The sequence below is a fragment of the Dermacentor silvarum genome, chromosome 7 (genome assembly GCF_013339745.2).
Source record: "Dermacentor silvarum isolate Dsil-2018 chromosome 7, BIME_Dsil_1.4, whole genome shotgun sequence".
NCBI lineage: Eukaryota > Metazoa > Arthropoda > Arachnida > Ixodida > Ixodidae > Dermacentor > Dermacentor silvarum.
This window is the reverse complement of record NC_051160.1, coordinates 62,459,455-62,482,330: the sequence shown is the minus strand read 5'-3', so window position 1 is coordinate 62,482,330 and position 22,876 is coordinate 62,459,455. Positions and strand designations below refer to the sequence as shown.

Below are 22,876 nucleotides of genomic sequence, written 5' to 3'. Positions count from 1 at the left end.
CTCAATATTTCACAGTGTAACTGGTAATTTAGTTTCCTTTTCTATCGCTTTACTACTGTAGTTTCCTTCTTCATTGTCATGATTTCAACTCACGTTTGTTCTTTAGTACTTGAGTTCTCTATCAGCAACTTAATTTTTTTTCATATGCTGGCGCTAAGAGATACAAATACAGTCGGTGACTCTATGACTGCCTTCCCTGTAATATAACATATAAGCCGCTTAGGTTGACACAATAACATTTTTATCTGACTCGATGGCTTTTGATGAGTCAGCTGAAGAAAAACAACGAATGAACGCTTCTTTTGCCTGCGAAGCGACGTTCTCTTGCGGTACATCTTTTTCTTTCTTTTTTGCCGTTTGATCCATCAGCTTTTCGGAAATATGAAATCGAAGGCAGTTTGAGTGCCTTCATCTACTCCTCTCCATTCTTAGTTTTTTTTTATTGTCTGGCACTCTCTGACGATGCCTCTATCCGTTCCCGATACGCTTTCTTCATTATTTTGAAATTGCCCTCAAATAAAGCCTTCAATATTTATTCTTTCTTATTTTTGCTGCGCATTGAACCTCGCCTCAGTTCACCGTCAAGAATTTATGCTTCCTCTTAACTTCCCGCCTACTAACTCCGGATAAGATAACAAGCAAGACCCGTATATGCCATTTCTTCACCCCAATTCAGATTTCAATTTAGAAGAATAAATAAAAAAAGAAAGAGTACTTCAGACCACGACACGTCGTTACCTTCGCCTCTTTTCGTAGTGATAACACACTGAAGTACCCTTGATGTGGCGACCAATGCGCGCAGCTACGAAGCGATGATGAGCGGTCCGAACTGAAACTGGTTTAGAGCCCGTGAGAGCGAATCGATTTCAACTCGACCGAAGGCCGATATCGGGTGCCGCGTCCCAGCATAAAGGAATCGACCTCGACCGCTGGATGACAGACCAAAGGCAGGGTGGTTACTCACTGGCGCCACAATGCGGTGCCCACGCAGAAACGATTGGGACTTGTGACCATCCTATAGCTGCGGCGATCTATACAGTATCTATCTGTCGTAATAACCGCCATTCCGTTTCAAGGGAGCAGGTCCCGTCGGCCGCTGTCCAATTCATGCCCTATAGATTTTATTTTTCCCAGCTCGTATATTCCAGCTCGTCGTGGTAAAAGCAGTGTCTCTACAGCATCATAGGTTTGATATCCCTTTTCCCGGTTTTTTAGAAAACTGATGACTTCGGCGGGCTGCACGAAGAAAAAGAAGATGTGGCACGGAGTTGGCGTTTCTGGAAGTATTATTACGGGTGGATTATTGTTGGGTGGGAAAGATCTCTCATACATTGATTATGCTGGGGAGCACCGATAATTATACAGACTTCGATTGCTCGTTGCTACATGTGCTAAAATGCAGAGATAGTTAAATATATTTACAACGCAAGCTAATCTAATGGCCAACCCAACCTTTACCACGCCCATCCTCCAGACTTCAGGTTTTAGCTGCGTGCCGAAGAAACATTGAATGAACCTACGTACAGGAAAAGCGAATTAAGGTAACGTTTAAACCCGCAGGGAAGTATGTATCCAACAGAGTCTGCAGGCTTGGAAAAGATTTTCAAAACCCAAGACTAGGAATACTATTTAAGCGGATGAATAAGGAATTACAAACAAACCCGGCGGTTCGCAGATGGCGCGGTCCTTTCGGAGCTACGCTACCTTCGACTTGCAATAATTAATCCATGATTTTGACCAGCGAAGTGTAAGGGTCGATTTCAGGATGGATATACGATAGGTTCAGGTAATGTTCAATAGTCTCTTAAGTGAACGAGAGTTCATCATTTGTATACTGAACCTCTGGAATCTGCGGAAGAGGTTAGTTATCTAGGTGACGTAGGGTGAGAGGGAATTGCCGAAGGGGACATGGTCATGAGAAGGAAGGAAATTTGAAGGCAAATTTAAGTCAATAAACTGTGGTACGTCTCCGTTGTTATATGTCTTGATTTGAAGGCATAGAGCTCTGAATCCACCCTCCCCGCCAAACCCCTCCCCCCCCCCCCCCCCCTAACCCACACGCACACGTACTCATCGTACAGGGTTAGATGTGTAGCTGGAGAGGTTGGAAGTAGTACGTCTCCGGCTACTCAATTTCGCAAATACAGAAATTTTCTTTCACAACAAATAAATATGAAGTACATGCAATGGCCTGATCACAGTTTGACGTATCAAAAAATTCGTCCTGGCGGCTGCAACAGATGTTTATGTCAGTTACTTAAGTCCCACATTTTTAACTCTAAACATATAGATTGCCACACAGGAAATATACCTAAGCCAACGCAGGCTAGCCAGAAGAAAATTCTACGGGGATTTCTATTCATACGATACAAGCCATGCAGCCACATCACTGCCGCCTGGCAACAGAAACGTAAAAAAAAAGAAACGGATAAAGAAATACATCTTCATTTCAACCGATCGCTACTGGCGCTCTCGGAAACGCCAAATATAGGAATCACAAAATATAACACCGAAAGAACAAGAAGAAGAAAAAAAAATAAGAAAACAACTTGTATAAGAACGCTGGAGAGGACCAGGAAGTGCAGATAAGGGATGACCGAGCCTTATCCCTATATACCTCGAATCGCCGATCCTTCAAGGCTTCGATCCGTTTGGCCGCCCGCCATTATTTTTCTTCTCTTCCCATCGGCGAAGCGATTCGCGGGGCGACGTCGGAGCGTGGGTTAAGAAGCGGAGGCCGTTATTGCCGGCGGAGGCCTTTTTGGGAGCGCGCCAGATACCGAGTGAACCGTGGCGCCACAAAGATAAACTGGAAGGAAAGAATGATGGACGGACTACACGGCCTGTATACGGTAAACAACAAACAAAAACAAAACAAAAGGCAACAAGTGTACGACTACGACGTTAGAGCGCTGTGCAGGGAGGGACACCTTCTTCGTAATATTCGATGGCGATAGAACGAAGCGTGCCGATAACGTCGAAAAACGAAAACGCAAGCCAGTATAGTATTTAAAACCAACATAGCATGATACAATGGCACCAACACTGGGCACACCAGCAAAAGGGTATGTCAGGGCGTGCGGGAGGCCGTCACGTGAGGCAGGAAGTGCAGATGAAGGTTGGGGAAAGGGTGGCTTACCTAGCGGCCTCGGATCCCAAGGCGATCAGCCAATGAGACGCGGCGATGCAGGGAATAGAAGAAAAAGAATGAGGCATGAACTTGAGCTACAAGAAAGCTATATAGTCTATGGTAAAGGCAAGGAAAACAGTAGGAAAGCTATAGGAAATCGAGACGGCTACGTGGAAGTATTAGGGAAGGCATTTCTAGGAGGAAAAGCAACACGGGAATGGAGGGAATAGCGGGGTGAGTGCTGTAAGTAGGAAAAACGACAGGCTCCAGATAATTGAGCTCGCTACCCTAGTCTCTCTTCTTTCCTTTCTAGTGATTGTGGGCACCTTTTCTTTTCATTTTTTTTTCTTTTTGTCTGGCATCTAAGCCAGTCGTTCCGGTACGCTAGGCATGCCCTGATGGTCGAAGCTCTAGGCATATACCTTGGAAGCTTGATGTATGGGAGTGGGTATCTTCGTGCGACGGTGACCGTGTACGTCATACTGAAGCAATTGATTACGTAGCATGCATTCGGTTAACTGGGATTCTCTCGAAAGGCAGGGAATTGAGACATTGTGCATGATGGACGCGTTAGGTGGTATGACAGGAGCATTAAGAGCCAGCTGCTCGAAAAGCATTTTGGCAAAACGACTACATGTACAGGACTATTAGGTTCATTAGATATTCGAACGTAAAGTACTATTAGATATTCCGATCCTCACACTTATTGTATATTTGCCACATTGGAACGCGTCCAGAACCACGCCACCCGTATTGTGACGACTAATCACAAAGTGCAAGTATAAGTCGGACGGGAAACATTGGGTAAATGCAGACAAAAATTAACTTGTGCTGTTCTAGCACATATAGCTTGTTGCTCGGCTTTTGTTCACCTGCTCCACGCAAACTTTGTATTTTATTTTGAATTAGAAATGAGAAAATGTTTGATATTCGATTCGAAATGTGGTGGTATTCTTTCTAAAATATTAATATTCGATCCGATTAGAAAGTTTCACTGTTCTAACGCCGCTACTCTCTCTATATGGCTGGTCGCACTGAAGAAAGCTGAAGCAAGGCCGTTGCCCGGATGCAAGTTCTTCTCCCATCCACGCCTCTTAACGCAGACATGGTACAAGTTTTGTGGAACGTTTCTGCCTGTGCGAAAATGCCGGAGGTGGCAGCTCGCGTGGTTGCAACTGTTACGGCCTCGTGGTAGCTTCTGTGCCATTTTCTGCGATCCCGAGAGAAAACATTTGCGGAAATCTTCGTCTCGCTTCGGTGATAATTGAATTCTGCCAGAACGAACGGTGCTCTTCTAACGTTTCCAGAATGGCACGCAACGTAAGTGAACCACCTATAACACATAAAGTTTCTGTCATGACCTTCCTCGTAGAATCCGTGTCAGATTGTCGACCAATCCATCCGATACTCACGACTCTCACGGTGATTGAAGGAGATTTTTCTCTAGCAGTTATAGCCTGAAACTACGGGAGTGCTCATAGTAATTTATGGGGTTGAAATAAATACGAATCGAATAGAGCCAAAGCGAATGGAATCGAATTGAACATCGAATACCTCTTGAATTATTTTCGAATAATTCATTCGATGGCTTATTACGCTGATGAACTGATTGTAATTGGGTACCCCCCTCCCCTCCCCCCCCCACTCTGTGATGTCCAGCAGGGCGCTTAGGGTAATATATAATATACCCTATACATACAATATAAAAATAATTAAATTATAAGCAGTAGTTTTCACAATCATTATAGACAAATGCTGACGCCCTATACTATTCTTAATGTCATCACGTTTCTGTCATTACACTTTACGTTGTAAGCGTTGCTTATTAAAAGCGCGAATTCAGGACTAAGAACAAATAAGCAGTTTGGTTGCATACAGAGGGCTTCGGAGTACTTCGGACAGTGCAAACGTACACGGCATAGCCGGTAAGGCCTGGCTCCCTGAGTGACGTAGCCTTCTCCCCAACCTGAGTTCTCGTGTTTTACGGCTATAGTATGCCATTGGGGATGAATATTATCGTACTTTTCTTTCAATATTATGTTGAGTGCGCACAGCTGACGTTTTGAAATATTCTATAACAATTCGAAAAAAATATTCGTGTTTAGGAATAGTGACTATGTGATTCGAAGACCGAATCGATCGGAACACTATTCGATTCGCGTTTTGAAAGTTTCGAGTGTTCGCACGCCTTTATATAATAAAACTCTATTGTTCGAGTAATGGCGGCGTAAGGAATGAGCAGTTTTGTCTAGTTAGGTGTCTCCGGCAGTCATGCGTAGTTAGAGTGACTATCTGCATCGCACGCTGACTTGAAGACGTGCAATCACGCGCATGCGCAATAAGTACACGCTGTCAATAGTTTATTAGCCCTGGTTCAGAATAACATAAAAATGGCGGTTATGTCGCCTTTGGTCTGTATTAAACGCACCATGGCCAACTCACATGAGTGCGTGTTTAAGCTTCAACGTATTCGCATTTCTATTTAGCGCTGTCTATTGACGGACGACGCTGTGCGGAAATCCACGTGACGACGAGAAGTGATGGCCAATGTACGTATGCTAAAAAAAAATAAATACCTGGGCATTTATGGTCCTCTCCCTCCCCCCTCCCATTTTTTTCGTAGTTAAAGTAGAAGGCAAGTGATTGTAGACACGGCATTGCAAAAACACAAAGAACCTTTACATAGACACGCGAGTGGCCCATTCCCTCGAATGATTACGATGGTAATGATGGTGATCATGATGATCATGATAAAGGTGATAAAAATGATATAGATGAAAAAATGACTAACACCTTTTCTTTTTTTTAAATGAGGTGGTGACACACGTCTTTAAAACTTTTTTACATAATATTCTTAAACTATCTCTTCACGCCAAACTATGGTGGTCACCATAAAAAGCCCTATTTGATTACATTATTGCGCATTATCTCTTCCATTGCACCGGGAATCTTGCAACCGCCTTTGACTAGTCTGCGCAGCCGCAGCTTCATGTATGTTTCCCTTATTGTCCTGAAAACCCGCCGTCGAACAGTGAACGGCGCCATCTGTCGAATTGCTCAACTTGTGTGTCCTATTTGCGTGGGGTATTTGTTTTTCAGCAGTTTTTTATGTTACCTAAAAGCTTTCGAAAGTGCATATAAACGTCCTTGTGGTGTTTAAAGTGGTGTTTGCAATTTAGTGCGATGTTGTTTTAGGAGCGGAGTACTTACTCAGCCTTCAGCCTCCATCGCAAGGTTTTGACAGAGAAGGCTTAATAAAAATAAAATAAGAGTAGAAAACAAGGCAATGCAGATGCTACCAATTCTTGAAGAAGACACCAGCCACTGTTTATATTGCTGCAAAACAGGATGTCGCGCAGGACGAAATAGCAGGAAAGAAGAGTTCGTAAAGAGACTCGTGCGTTTGTATAAAAGGTTAAGTATATTCATGTATACACGAATAGCATGTGGACATGTACAGAATGCGCAATGTCTAGAAAGTTTCACGAACCCTCTGCTTTCTCTTTTAGAATTGTAAAAGTTCGTCGGTACATAAAACTTTCTCTTTCGCGTAAGTTTGCTATGAAAAATGTTACAAATTGCATAGGATGGTATTTTTTATTTATGATTTTGAATCGCGGCGCTGTAGATCAGAATAATCTCTAAACAGAGTCGTGCTAGGAACGCTCCTACGTTTCAATTTTTCCCCTAACGTCATAATATAACAAACATTGAGCTCTGACTTTAAACAGAGATCTTTTCTTTGATATGAACCCATAATTGCATACTTTAAGCAACATTTCGAAGATCTCATTTCAGCGTTATTATGCAAACTCTTTTTCATAATCATGCACTGTGCTTCCACAAACTTCTGCAACATCATGTCGAAGAGCAAAAATAGTTTCCCTTTTACTTCCCCTAAGAATCTGTGAGTGAGCACGCAAACTCGTTTTCTTTTTTTTAAGGCTATATTACCGTTATTCGCTCGGGTTTATACATTTCATCAGGGCAAAATCTTCAATTATACGGCTGCGCATGTTTTGTACATAGGAGTCTTCACAGTGTATTTGACATTCACCAGCTGGCGTTTTCTATTTATTGCATTGAAAATGACTATGCTTATTCGTGCTAGTTATTGATTTTGATCTTTTTCACTAACGTTTTGAGGCTTTGCCATGCGAACATTTAGCCGTCTCATCTCCGAACAGAAAAAAGCGTTTAAGAATGCGGTTGCATGCTGTATATTTCGGTGGCTATCTGGAGCATAATAATATCATAAAACACAAAACAAGCTTGAGAACAATACTTCATTTTGCACGCTTAAAGAGCTCCGCTGGGTTCCAGAAGCCCTTCGTTCATGCCGTGTAGCCCTAATGCTCAGAAGTATTAAACGGGAAACTTAAAAAGAATAAAGAAATCACTATTTACGTACATTTGTAAAGCTTGGGTAAAGTTAGTGGTGACACTATGTGTATATCAAGAGTGTGGTTCTTTTTTGAGCAGAACAACATTTGGTTCAGTAATTGAAGTGATACAGAACTCGCCGAGCTTCTACCGCCGTCTGTCGGCTCCGACTTGGCTCGCGACGGCCGTGACAGGCTATAGTGTGGTGGTTCCAGCCAACGTTCATTATTCAAGTGGCCGAATGGCCGCTGTCGTTTCCCGTTGCGCCGTTTGTTCGCCGTGATTGATGCATTCCGTGTCCCTTGCTGCCGAATCTGTTGTATCGAGATTAGATATCGGCACTTCGTTGTTTTCTTCTTCTTTTCTTTCGGGCTCGTACGACCAGCCGTGTCTGCAAACGAGATATTTGTTTTTGCATAGTGAAAGTGCTGTGCAGAGTTTCAAGGAAACGCTCAGGGACGGCTTCTGGCGTTCTTTGTACGTGACCTTGATTTCTCATATAGAAGAATACATATAAATTGAAGCCTTGCGCCTTTCAGACAAGTGAATATAATGTGTTTCTCTTAGCGCTTTCACTCGCTTCGTTCAATAATTTTGGTATTTCTATTTGAAACCAAAGCTTTTTCTTTTTTTTTTCGCCTTATGGTTTCATGCACTTAGCATAATCGAACGTTTCGGCAAACACTACCAAACGACGTCTCCGTAATTTTTCTCCGTGAAACGAAAATGGCGGTGCCTGGGGGTTTTCCTGACGTCCTGGGTAAAAAACTTATAATAAGTATCTTTCTGCGTTGAGGAAGACACATTCGAAGACCTAAAATAGATCTCTGGTGTATTTGGGCATGAATTCCTTGTCTGTTTAGCTTTAAATAACGTGAAAGTGATGGCCATGTTTGTTACTTTGCCACCCACAACGGTCTGTATTCAGAAGTTTCAGCAGGTGTATTGCAAGAATGAGCGCTTTAACATGGCTCACAAAAAATGTTTTTACAGTCGTACTGCTCCTGCAGTTCACTCTAAATGGTTGAATCTAAGGCTCAGCGCAATGTGGATCACGGCATAAAATCGGAATTCGATAACATACATTTCAAGTCGACGACGCGAATAAACCACGATATTGCTCTTCTTAAACCTACGACAGGGGTTTTTTTTTTTAGTTTTACTGCCGCGAATGGTAAAAACTTTCTTTTTGTATATACCGTCACACGATCAAGAAAGTTTTACGATATCATGGAACTCTTGCTTCTGGTTGAATATAAGGGCGTACCACAAGTGCTGGAGTCTACAGGGCAAGGGTTTCCAAGAACGACAAATGCAAGGTGATCGCATGAAATTACGCGTTCTACTCGGGCAGGACAACTTAGCTACGCAGAGAAGTTCTTTTGGGGAAGGGTCAGACCACTTTCTAAATTTGCGAATGCGCTTCTCTGCGCCGAATATTTTCTCAATTGATGGCGGCACCGGTTAAACTGAGCAAGCAGGAACGATCTTATTGCAGTTCAAATAGAGCGTAGTGTCTGCTTTTTACTGAAAAAAAATTTGTTTCTGTAGTACAGTGGAAGAAGGCTTGAAGCGAACAAAGCGCTGTTATGAGGTAATTGTGCTGCGATCTCTCTTCCGCTGGAGACATATGCTTTGATAGCCGTAGTATACCAAGCCGTAATTGAAGGGCATTTCAACTATAATGCCAAGACTTATTGACGCCAGGTTACCGCTAGCGTTCGATGTGACTACAGGGGCAGGTAACTAAATGCAGGTGAAATCTCGTATTATAAAATATTTCAAAGCTTTCTTGATGTTATTAGGTTGTATAATGGTCACAAAGTAGAAGAATTTAATGGACCATGACTCCCAGGTAATCGAAAAAATATGCAGGCGACATCCTATAGCAATTCTTCCGTAGCATCTATAGCTAGTGCTGAATTCTCTTATGCATGAAGGACACGTTCTCTCTCTCTCTCTCTCTCTATATATATATATATATATATATATATAAAGCGGCTATATATATACCTATATATATATATATATATACCCTATATATACCGCTTGATACCCTTCTACGATACATTGCACATTGCCTTCAACTTTTTTTCTAAATTCACTCGGAAGAAATTTCGCCAATTTTCATTCTGGGTGGGAAGTACGGTGCATGTGTCACTGTAAAGACGGGGTTTCCTCATATTAGTTTCATCCGATCTCGAGAAATTTGACCCCAAATTGATGTAGACCTCTGTGTCGTCCCAGACGGCCAGAAGCAACCTTGAGGTATGTTTCGAAATCACTTGTGATTGCGTGAAAATGCCGTACGCGACAGCAACATGGCAATGTACTACACGTAGTTCCATCTTCATATTTGTATTTAAGCAATCAAATGCAGTTTTCACCATAGTAAACATGAGGAGATGACTGACATAGTTATTTTTTTTTCACGTACACGGAGACGCAGTTTCTGGCATCTAACCGTGGCATATAAATTTTCAAATTTGTTTTTCAAGTTCGTAGCATAACAGCAGACAATAAAAACCACCTTGAAGAGCGATTATGTCCCATAGTTGTGTTCAGGTCTCAGGAGGATACATATATATGTGCGATTAATATAAATTTCTTGTTCTTTAACATGAACTAACTCGAATACTGATACAGTTGCTAGCCCTTTCCGTTTGTGGTTCGACGAAGTGAAATTTAAATGTAACTTTCATTTTATTCCAATCGCAATTATAGACACACCTTGCCGTGCTGTCACGGTATCGACTACAGAGTCGCGCAGTGCGTTTGGCTGCAACAACGACGAAGACAGGTTGACACAGCACCATGCTCCGCTGAGTCGACTAATCCTAACATAGCCGCCCCCCAGCGTTCTTCCTTTCCCTGCTGGCATGAGCATTTTGAGTACCAGCACCAGCGCACTGCTGGTGCTGGTGCTATGTATGTACCACACCGTAGTGCATACAGTGTGGTTCAGGCGCAACGGACATTGCAGTTCAAGCGACAAACGCTGACGGTATTTTTCTGCGGTCTCATTTGGTGTACTATTGAGGTGGGCCGCCTGCAACACCAGTGGTGGAATTCCTCATACCGCGAGCATTATGAGATGCCTAGTAGCTACCTGGGCGATGTTTCTGCTGCGCAGAAGGAGTTACCCCGCCGTGTAGTTACATACCAAGGAACACTCATTAGTGCTCGCTCACTTTCAGAACAAACGCTGTCGCCGAGAGTCTTGCGATATTTGTAGTGATATCTCCGCTATAGATTGAAATGTTCAGCCCAGCTCAGGTTACAAATGACTGTGTTAACGAGGTGAAAAAACTGTGGTAATGCACATTCGGTTGTTTCACTCTGTAAGTCCGACTTCAAAGGGATTTTTCCGTCTGTCCTAAGCTCAACCTGGCATTCATTTCATGACTGAAGCTTGAGAAATGATGAACAAGTTCTTTTGTGTAAAAATAATTTGTTTCCCTGCTTCTGAAGTAATCAATATTTGTAAATCAGACACGAGAGATGATGTGTTACAATATCTGCAAACAAGTATTCAGCACTGATCCCATCATATTCGTTCCACAGAGTTATGCACACTTCAAAACGTATTCCGCTCCTTTTCTGTATATGTTTACAATAACGTGAATTTTCTGTCTGAAACATTTTTGCAGTACTGCTGGTGACAAAGGCGAAATGACTAACAGTTGAAAAAACCTTTTCTGGAAGTAATGGCGTGCAGCTGTATGAACACACTTTTTTGGGGGTTGATGCGAAAGAACACATTCACAAGATGGAAAAAGGAAAACACTTGCTGTGCGCAGTTTTGTCCTTCGTATGTGTGTCGTGTTTAGCTCAAAAAAAGTGACAAGAAAATGTTCAGTTGGGATAACAATTCTCCTTTTGCTTCCCATAATCGAACATCACCTGGCAACATTACGCTTTGAAAAACATATCTAGTGTCTCTTATTGCTCCTTGTAAGCACGTAAGGTATATGAAAAATTCGAAGCTCCGTGGCCACACCATTCTTTTTTTTTTTATTCCAGGTGACAACATCAGGCAAGTGATCCGGACTTCCCTCGGTACAGCTTCGTCAAGTGAATTCGAGGAAATGTATTCCATCCCTGAAAGAACAAAAAGGTAAGTTCGTATTGTCGAGGCGTAACGCCAACAGCCAGCAGCAACTCCCAACTTGCCAGTGCAGTAATTTTTCAAGGGCGCCGGTGAAGATCATAATTTAACGTGCGGAAAGTGCACACCAAAGTGACGCTTCACAGCGACATGTACATTTCACTTATCTTCAGTTTGCAGAAGTGTCTCTCTAACAACATTCAATTTTCTTTGCCAACGTGCACAACGCGGTGAATTGTGAAGAATAAAACTCTGTCGCATCGATAACCTATACAGTCATTCTCAGAATCCGGCCAGCAGTCTATCGCGATGCTGTGAGAGTCCTTGAAAAGAAACTGGTTGGGTTAACTACCGTATTTTTCTTCAGCGAATCCGACATCTCCACGTCCAAAACTATGAGCGTACAATCTGAACTTCACATCATTATGGTGACCTCCACATTTATAAAAAAATTAAGAAAAGAAAACATCATTCCCCTAAGCACAACCATACAATGTAACCGAAGTTAAAGCGAAATAAAGCATACAGGAACGTAACTGTTATGTTTCTTGTCTTTTCAAATCTTGGTTCTGATTCGTAGCGTGCACAGCAGGCTGCGACAGTGCGCGAGACATTAGTCGTTTATGTGACCTTATGACACAGATACCTCTGTTGCTTGCAGCCGATCGCTGACGCATCTGTCCGTTTTTAGCAACGTTCTTTAATCATACGATTTTGGAAGCTCCGCTTCCAATTAGATTAGACTGACCGAATTAGACTGACCGGTTAGATTAAACTCGTCGTCACGAATTCCCTGCTAAGGAAATGATTGCATGGGGTAATAAGACCCAAAAAAAGAGTGCTGTTTATGCGGCCTTGCTTACATTACTCATCAGGATGTTATGCTGTTGTTGTGTATTTATATATGTTCTACAACGGAAGTTAAGTTTATATTTAATTTTCGTTTGTCCATAGGTGACCGAACAGTCAGCGAACACCCACGTTGTTCACCAATCACTGTGCACCGGTTCCGGAGCATAGGGTTAATTGGGGAGCTTAGCAAGTGGTTTGATTGAACGAGCTGTTTGTCGCACGTTCTTCTAAGTGTTGGAATGCGGTAGCTATAGGTCACGATAATATCTACACGTGCCTGGACAAGATGACGCACTGGCATAACTAGGCCTCCCATTGTTCAATAGACACAGTTGAAGCAAGATTCGAAACTCACGTGAACGGTCGGTTGTGCGAGGTGTCTCGACTGCATCAGTTTTCGGAGCATCGCCGTTCCTTTTCGTATACTTACAACTACGCAGTTACCGGAAAACTAAGCAACGTAACGAACTAGCAGCTACAGCTGCATCGATAGCTCGCTTCGATGAGCTGCGCGCCGGAATCTTCCCGCGCCCACCACGCCATGCAACGGCGGTGCCAGGACGACGTAAACTGGAAAGCCGCCGACGGCAGCACGCTGTCGTAATGGCCCACTCTATAAATCGCCCCCGCTCTGCCACAAGGCGCCGACTGTCAAGTGCCGGGGGTGTGCTCGATAAACAAAGGCTCTCTTCCTCCCGTTCTCATTCATTTCAAACCCCCTGCCGCTCTAGTACGAGGCTGAAGGACTCCCCACCCCCCGCCCCCTTTCCCCTCATCGCCCCTTCATGGCCGCAACGCCCTCTTCATTTCTTGACTGTCGTCTATCGTGGCTCGAGTTGTGCGTAACGCGGTGGCGCATGCGATTGCATTTCGCCGCGGTTCTAGATTTTTCTCAACTCTTCCGGCCCAGCTGGCACGCATCGCGTTCCCTTCCGGTAGCACTGCGATGTGGCGGGGGCAGCTTCGAACAGCCTAGGTCAGCAAATCGGCCGGCTGCACGGTTGTCGTGGAGCGAAACGTAAATACGAAGCATCCTTTTTCATTCGTTTGTTGCGTCCCAAGGCTTGCACCGAAATCAGTTTGTTCTCCAAAAAGAAAAGAAAAAAACAGAAAAAAAATCAATAAAGCTTAGTCCTGCATGCTTCCGCGGCACTAGATGCGCAAGCTGGCACCACATTTGTAACTGTTTGTTCACCTCGTTGTTTATATGAAAACATTGCTACCAGCATGCAAATAGAGGGCAAAACTGCGACGTCAGCTGGCGCTTCCGGTGCGATCAAAGCTAAAGGGGGTGTAAGTCATTGTAAACGGTCGAGTTATTTTGTTCGTGCCATCATATACGTTTAGGTTGTTCAACGATTTCTTATTTTCGAGAAGTCGATCCTAAACTTGAGGGGAGACTCGTAAAGATATGCTAGAATGCTTCTCAGCTACGAGACTCAACTTTTGACTGTAGTGCTCGTACAGCCGTGTCTCGTGCTGTGCCTTTCCATCTTTTTATTTCACACGCTTTCCCTCTTTCTGCTCGTCTGTTTCCCTATTTTTCCCTAATCGGGTGGGCAGGCGTGGTATCCCTATCAGGATATATTTGCTAGCCTGGTTCTCTTCTTCACTGTGTGTTGTTTATTAACATTTGCGATTTGCTTATGTATGTGCGTTTGCGGAATCCCCAGTGTGATGGCGCATTTCTTTCCTGTGAATGAACCTCAATTTAACCAGCTGTATTGTCTTTGCTTCAGTCTCAGTTGAAATTTCCACGTTTTTCGTAACAGTTTGCGGGCTGTGCCTGGGATATATTCAGTTCAAAGCAAATAAAGCTCGTATAAAGAGTTAAGTTGGCAGCAACGGATACCTTTCATAACAAATAGCAGTTTCTATGCGAAGACCATGGCAGTTGCTACCGATGTAATAACATGAACTTCCGTTTAGGATAACTGAGGCAGTATGATGCCTGGAAGTCTAAGAACGGGTGGTCACGCTTGCTGCCCGCAGGCCGAGTCTTTCTAGCCGCGATTTCCTGCACAAAATTAAAAAAATGAGTGATTATCATATAGTGACTATCATATATATCATTCTTTTAGTGACTGTTTTAGGTTTGCGAAGGTTTTTCTGGCGTCATGCAGTGAATATCATATATGCAGTGGAATTCTGGCTGGCACTCGTTCGGGTTGTCGATTTAGATGCTAAATTAACTGTAGCATCCGTTGAACACGATGTGGCGCACCCAGTGGACTGAAGCTGGTTTCCATAAGTAGAGAACAATTGCGCTGGTAAGCATAAAGTGTGCTGGACGGGCGGCGCCATTATCCTAATGTGAGAACATTGTTTACAGCGATGATGATCTAAAAAAAAAGAAAACCGGGGCAACGTAATGAATCAAGTTCAACCAATTTGTTACGTAAGCATTTGGGGACAGATGTCGTAAAGCTGCTGGATTAAAATAAATATCAAAGTATATATGCCTCACATAAAGATAAAAAGAAAGTTTGTTAGGAAAACGTTTAGAAACCAATAATAAAAAGAAGGTTTCACGATTATAATTGTGCTCCCTGGTATGGCTGCTTACTACTTAAAATATGCAGTCACAATACTTTCCAAGCTTATTCACTGTTTGCATTATCAACAGCGTTAGCGCAGATTGAAGCATCGAATTGACCTAATTCGTAAGTGCACCAGTCTATAGGCTTCCAGGCTTCGCGTGCTTGTCTGCCCCTAAACCAGGAGCTCCCTCGCTTAAAAAAAAATTTCAGAAACAAGCATTGGCATAAGCCGATCGACGATTTCCTGTTTAACCAAACGCAGGCGATATGTCTAACTAAAACACTCGAGTCGTAAGTGTTTATTCTGGTAAAACGCTCCAAGAGCGAAGATTTGTTCAAATATTTTCAGTTATTCGGCATTTACGTTGTCTGCTTAGTTACTGTGCGCGAGCTGCCGTTCCACAGAAGAGGCTATGAAAACAAGTTTTAGCGCGTCTTGGCTACCAACGAACCCTCGCTGAAAAGTGAAACTGAAAGGCGGCGCCTGCATTTCCTAATACTCCACGGTGTTCTTTCTTCAAGGCATGCTTACCGTCGTCGCAAAAACCCATTATCGACACTCACAGCCCGTCGCATGACATTGTGAATTCGCCGAGACACCTCAGTGGTTATGGCGCTGCTCATCTAAGCACAGGGTCATGAGTCAAATCACGGCCGAAGCGACCGCATCGCGATGAGAGGGAATATGCAAAAACGGTTGTTTACCGTGCATTGCGAGCAAATTTACAGAGAAACCTAGGTAGGCAAAATTTATCCGAACAGCGGCGTGCGTGGTAGTCGTACTGTGATTTTGGCACGGAATACCGTATAATTGAGTTTAGACCTTCGGGCACTTAAGTTCTTTTTTATGCGATAAGTCCGGTATGAGGCGGAGACAGGAAACCTATCCAGCTAGCACAAAGTGCCTGGGGTGAATCACAGAATGCCTCGCATTACCAAAAATGCTGGTCCCAGGCACTGTGGGAATCGATCTTCCGCGAAATATTTTGCAGGTAACACGCTACCCAACATTGTTAAGGGTTTCATTAAAGCGTTACCAGGTGGACCAACAAGTTTGCGTAAAGCGATCAATTTTATATCTGTGACAAGTGCGAAGGCGGCAGCTGGTGACGACAACCACATGTGACGGCTCTTGTACTCCGGCGAAGAAACATTTCAGTGTGTTTTATTACCTTGAGTGATCCTGAAGGCGGCACAACGTGACACAGCGTTTACGTATAGTGCTATGTGGTACGAGGAAAGGAGTCAGAAATCTAGGCCAATCCTTACGGCGGTGCAATCTAACACATTACCTCAAAGCGAAAGCTGCAACGAGGTGCAGAATTGGAGAATTGGTGCGCTCTTGCTTTTATAAGTGACTTAATTGTCTGTATGCGAGGTTACACACTCGAAAGAGATTATAAGATTTTCTATTGTTCGCACGTTTTATTCATGGCATTGAAGCCTTAAGGAAACTGGCACGCGCGCAACCGTGCTCTCCTGCGCACGTGCTGAGGCACGTGTTATGCGCCGTGACGTACGCGCCAGTCGTCTGAATGAGCTAGCTGGCGTTTTCACGATAAGTGCAAGCGTGCGAGCGTGGCGTGACGGTTACAGCATCGGGCTTTTCGGCTATGAGGTCGGGGTGCGATCCCAACATCGGGTCATTTTTTTTTGTTTAATGAAAAGGCCCAAGGTGCAAGACTGCATCCTTACCTTCCTGCCTACCACAAAGTGCCTGGATTGAGGTAAAGAATGCGCTTCGCATTTGAACCACGAGCTCTCTCATTATCAACCTACGATCATTAGGGCTCACAAGATACTTCGTAACTTTCGCCTGCCGTTTACGACATTCCGTGGCTTTGCTCTGTGGTAAATAGCAAGTCTCGCTTGCTATGTTTATTGCAAGCATTACCCTTTGAATTTACTGATGCGATTACAAACTTGATAGAAGGAATCGGCTTCGTTAGCACATATTCTCAGAGTCTCAGATGCCCTCGATATTCGTATTGCTGTGTTAGCGCTGCTTAAAAGGTGAAATTTCGCAGAGATTTTTCCTGTTCATTACTCATTTTTCGGTCGTGAGATAAAGTTTTCCAAGTTGTATCTGCTTTGTTATTGGGATATTAGTGAGCATGATGTTCCTTTCAGTGTACACATAATAACATGCTTGCGACTATGTTGTTGCAGTTTCCAAATTATTATTTAAGGTTTAGCGTAAAAAATAATTTGGAAATTATTGTTGAAAGCTTACCGTAAAAAGCAGCCGCGGTGGCTCGGTTATAGCTAAGGCGTTGAGCTGCTGAGCACGAGGTCCCGGGATTGAATTCCGGCCGCGGTGACCGCATTTCGATGGAGGGGAAATGCAAAACCGTCCGTGTGCTTGCGTTGTAGTGCACCTTAAAGAAGCCCAGGTGGTCAAAATTAAGCCTGAGCTCTCCACTACGGCGTGCCTCATAATCAGAACTGGTTTTGGCACTTAAAACACCACAATTCCTTTATTGATATTATTTTCGCAAGATGGCGCCCAGTACGAACGTTCATATTCTGTGCCCCCTGCATTTTTAGGGCAAACAGCAGTTTCATCATTGTATTTCATGCGAAAAACATGCACACGTGAAGAGTACTGCATGGTCCGGTGAGGACATCGAGCTTCTGAAGCCTGGTGGGAAAGCTTTCACGTGTAACCTTTGCTAGAACGCCGACATTCCAGCGGTCAGGCTTCGCGATGCCAACACGCCCGCTGCTTCCCCACAGGGTGTTGAATAACAATTGATATACAAAAAGTGTAAGGGAACATGTATATAAGTCTGTAATGCTTTATGATTCTAATCAGTAGTAAGATTTTATTTTACTACTTATCAGTATTTGCTCACTTTTGACTAAGGAAAAAAATTTTTACATCATATGTGCAGGTGAAGACTACCGCGGGATGAAGTGAACGGGCGGTGGCATTGAGCATGGGTCTTTTGGAAGCCGCACTCAACGCCTCAGTACTGCTCGCCGCCACCGAGGCCGGAGGCAGCGGCGGTTTGAACGGCGTGCTCGACGACGGCTCCGCAGGCGGAAGCACCACTAACGGAAACGGAAATGCCACAAACGACAGCGTGGCTTCAGATAGTAGTGGTCACTCCGCACCCTACTCGCTTCCCGAGGTGATTCTGATAGCCTTCCTGGCCGCTTTGTTGAGCGCAGTCACCATCATCGGCAACCTCATGGTCATGATCTCGTTCAAACTGGACAAGCAGCTACAGACCATTAGCAACTACTTTTTGCTCAGTCTGGCCATCGCCGACTTCTCCATCGGGGTCATCTCGATGCCCTTGTTCACCATGTACACACTGTACGACCACTGGCCCCTCGGTCCCTTTATATGCGACACGTGGCTCGCATTCGACTACCTGACCAGCAACGCGTCCGTGCTCAACCTGCTAATAATCAGTTTCGACCGGTACTTCTCGGTCACCAGGCCGCTGACCTACCGAGCCCGGAGGACTACAAAGAGGGCCGCCATCATGATCGCCAGTGCCTGGGTCATATCCTTGGTGCTGTGGCCGCCATGGATCTACTCGTGGCCCTACATCGAGGGTCAGCGCAGCGTTCCGCTGGACCGCTGCTACATCCAGTTCTTGGAGACCAACATATATGTGACCTTTGGGACGGCCCTAGCCGCCTTCTACGTGCCGGTGACGGTCATGTGCATTCTCTACTGGCGCATATGGCGCGAGACCGAGAAACGCCAGAGGGACTTGACCCAGCTCCAGGCGGGCCGGAAGGAGACCGGCGGCAGCCGGAAGTCGACGTCCAGCGACGACCCCGCCGAGTCGGAGGACTTCCGCCGCGGCCGCAGCGACTCCTGCCCGCCGGACGTGGAAACCACGTACGTGCCCACTTCGCTGTGCGTCGAGACTTCCAAGTACCTGCCCCCGGCGGCGCCCAAGAGGCGCCGACTTCGCGACGTGCTCCTGTCGTGGTGTCGAATCGACAATGACAAGGAGGATGACGACAGCACCAGCCACGGAGGCTCTCCCGGCACCCAGACGCCGGCGTCCATCGAGACGCCGGTGCAGTCGGCCTCGATGACCTTCCGGGCAGACCAGCTGGTCCAGCTGAACCCGGCGGGACGCACCGGGACGGGAACTACCAGCGCGATCTCTAGCATAGGAGGTGGTGGCGGCGGCGGCGGCAGCGTCAGCATTCCCTTGACGGACCGCAACGGCCTCCGGCGCAATGAGAAGACTGGTGCAACAGCACCGGCTACGTCAGCGTCCCGCTCCTACTCGTCTGATTCGGTGTACACCATACTGATCCGACTGCCGACGCAGCCGTCGCTGGAGGGCGAGACGTCACAGGTAGGTGGACAGGCGAAAGCCTGTAGACTATAGCGCTTAGTGGATACGGTCTCGTACTTGATACTTGAATGGCGTCTCGGCGTGCTGCATTCACGCAAAAGTTACTTGAGCTGCTCATCAAGGTTCACTATGATGTCATCACTGGTAAGCAAGAAATTCGCAGTTGCGTACTGTAAAAAAGAACACCATACGCAATCCAGACAGCCATTTTTTACCTGGAGCGTGGATATAATTCGGTGGAGTTGTTGTCGCTTGTTGACAATGCCGCAGTTGACGATGCCGCAATTGTTGACAAAAGAACTGTCAGGTAGGTTACATCGTAATGAATAATTATAGGAACTAAAGCGCAATAAAAATGACGACAAAATTTAAGACCTTATCCCGTCGTTCTATTTATCGAGCTGCCACTGTATAATAAAACGCACTGTAATATTTCCGTATATTGTACTGTCATCAATATTGCGATCATTTACGAAATAGATGGGATGCTTACTTGAAAACAGGGGTGCGAGAATACGTACATTGCGATAATATTGCGGTAACAATTATATGGACACTACAAGCGAATTTCCGCGGTCGTCGTCGTCGCCGTGGCGCTCCCCATATATTTAGGCACAGGTATGCTATCTGCTTATCCATGCTGTAAGTCTGGTTTGTATTGCTCTGCACTACTCAATCACTAAAGTTTCTCATGCAATGTACTATTATGTTCTCGACGAGATTATTTCTCAGAATTATGAACATGGCAGCCCACGAAGAAATGTCATGAAACATAACATGCACAGTGCATGTCTTTTACCACAAATGTAAATAAAAAAGTAAGGGGTCCTGAACCAACCCTCGGGCTTTGTGAAAAAAATGCAGCCCGCGGATAGCATACGCGACCATCTGTGACCATCTCAGCCAAATTTTGCAACCATGCGCGGCACGTGGACGTCGCAAGCGGAACGTGGGGTCACCATTCTCTCAAGCGCTCTTTTCAGCAGGAGCCTGCTCCTCAATATTTTCTGGACGCTTTATTTCGTAATGTAGAAAATTCCCATACGTGGCTACTATTGGCCAATAGCTCACATCAGTCAAGAAGGGTGTTTGGATCAGTGCGCTCCTTCCTACTGTTATTGTGTTTATGTATTGACACAGCTTCATAAACAGGCTGAAGCTAGCAAAAATCTGCTTTAGAATTTCGATAAGAGTTTTGTTTTTTGTGATGTCACACTCTTGTTTCAATACTGTAGTAATCTCTAGAATGCAAGCCTAATGTTGGTTCTCGTCAGCCTACAGGAGCCAAGGTTCATCGTCCGCTTCTCCCAATAATCGCCCACAGGGCATGCCAAGTGTTGATGGCTCAGCTCTAACGCTCAACAGGTGACGCGTCCGCGTAGAGCGGGTGTAAAGCGTCTCCATTCTAGCGCCCCACGCCATTAGCAAATAAGTGTCTGAAACACTTCCTCTTGCCGCCTACTTGCAGGCTTCCATCAAGATGATCCTCGAAGAGGACGCCGAGAAGCACGAGGCCGGCGGCGGGACGGCGCCCTCTGGTGCGGCCGCGGCGTTCGCCAGGACGTCGTCCGAGGACTCGGCAGCGGCCATGCGCACCGGAGACTCCGGCCTGGAGACCATCCGGATCCCGCTCAACACCAAGCTTGTACACCGCCAGGTGGTCGCGAAACAGCGGGCGGCCCCCAAGAAGAAGCGCAAGCAACAGGAGCGCAAGCAGGAGAAAAAAGCCGCCAAGACGCTGAGCGCCATCCTGCTGGCCTTCATCGTCACCTGGACGCCCTACAACGTGCTGGTGCTCATCAAGACCGTCTCGTCGTGCGACGACTGCATACCGACGGGCCTGTGGAACTTCGTCTACTACCTGTGCTACATCAACAGCACGGTGAACCCGCTGTGCTACGCGCTGTGCAACGCGAACTTCCGCCGGACATACATGCGCATCCTGTCGTGCAAGTGGCACAACAAGCAGCGGTCCATGAACCGCGGCTACTTCACCTGAAGTGTTGCCCCGACTGCTAGCGCTCTCAGTCTCTCCCGAAGACCACGGTCTTGTCGCCTCGGAGAATGCGACCTTCTTTCTCCTTCTCTGTCGCAAACCTTCAGCAGTACCGAAGCTCCAGCGGAGCCGAGTTCGTAAGGGTTTTCTGCATTCGCGATTCGGTTATGCCTTTCGCGACCCCTGTGGAAGTTACGGACGACCCTTACTGTCTCAGAAGTGGTGCCGATTGTTACGCTTGGTGTTTACTATAGCAGAGATAGAGTTGAAGAACTTTGAACGAGTCGAACACACATCCCGGGCCGAGAACGCAAGAAAGCTCGAGTGATGAATGTTTGCGCAAGTGGCTTCCGCGATTTCGTGAGAGTGCACTTACGTGTGCGGTGTAACGCTATGCACTTACTGGCACCTTCCTGTACAGCGTTCTGCTAGTTTATAGGGCGGAAAGAGTGACTGTTGCGTGGGTCGATGACGACGCATATGCGTCTTGAGAATGGTCGCCAGCACTAGGTTGATGATTTGGTTGGGAACTGTCTGCAGTAAGTTCGAGTGCTCCCGGTAAAACAGGGCTAGCAGCCGGGTTGAATAAATGTGAAATGGCCAGACGTACTCTAGAGCAATGCCATTATTTCCATTTTGAAAGTCTTACGCACTTCTTGACTGCGGTATCTTTGTTGTGCCAAAATAATCCTACAGTCCTTTGAAAGGCTTTTATACGAACGTTTTCTTCACTTTCGGAAAGAAAGGGTAGCTTACAGCTCTAGGTCTGAAAACTCACTGCTTTTTGTGCGTAGTAAGTCGGCAAGATCTAATGTAGACATGCTCCTCGAAATTTGCCTAGAAGCTTGCTATAGGGCCAATGTTTGGTGCAGATGGCACTGGCAGTTTCCACGGCTCATGTGTTTCGAGAAGGCAGTGAAAATAGCGGCTTCAATGTGAAAGCGCTGCTAAATTCTTTGAGTTTTAATGACGAATTGTTAGTTGCGGAGAATGAAGGACAAATAAATTCATGAAAGTATGTATAAAATTCATCCACGCTTTAAAAAGTGTGACAGCGGTCGCTTCCATTGCCTAGAGACCAATGCTGTAAACTATTTTATTTAGGATGATGCGAACCCGCAGCGTTCGTCCGTAACCACAGATGACCGCACGAAATGAAAGACATCATTGACAAGCGCATTCGGGTTTAGCGGGTATACGGAGTATTGAAGGGAAGCCTCGGTTTCGCCCGTTTTACCGGGAGCATGTGAGGTCACTGTGCCCTTCCGGGGTCATTCACTGTTTGATCACGTCACTTCGCGCTCTTTTTCAGACGAAGGCTTCTCTTCGTGTTTTCTAACGATCAAAGATATTGTTCTTGGCAAGAGGACACTTCCCAATACCGGCGAGAACAAAGGAGAAATGAAAAGTTTTTATTACGAAGGCAATTAGCCGGCCGAACACGTTGCATCGGTAACACGTTTCCGAATCTTAACACGCGTCGGTACGCGCTGATTTCATTGTTTGTATATATCGTATAGCAAAGTCGAGAAACGA

General features: G+C 45.4%; 1 protein-coding gene across 1 annotated transcript; it reads left to right on the top strand.

Moving 5' to 3' along the window:
* Positions 1–11,535: 11,535 nt before the first annotated feature.
* LOC119458119 (muscarinic acetylcholine receptor M1) lies at positions 11,536–22,152 on the top strand. Its single transcript, XM_037719941.2, has 3 exons — positions 11,536–11,630; positions 17,908–19,344; positions 20,813–22,152. Exons 2-3 carry the CDS (start codon positions 17,953–17,955, stop codon positions 21,341–21,343), a joined length of 1,923 nt encoding a protein of 640 aa, XP_037575869.1. The 5' UTR covers positions 11,536–11,630; positions 17,908–17,952; the 3' UTR covers positions 21,344–22,152.
* Positions 22,153–22,876: the final 724 nt, after the last annotated feature.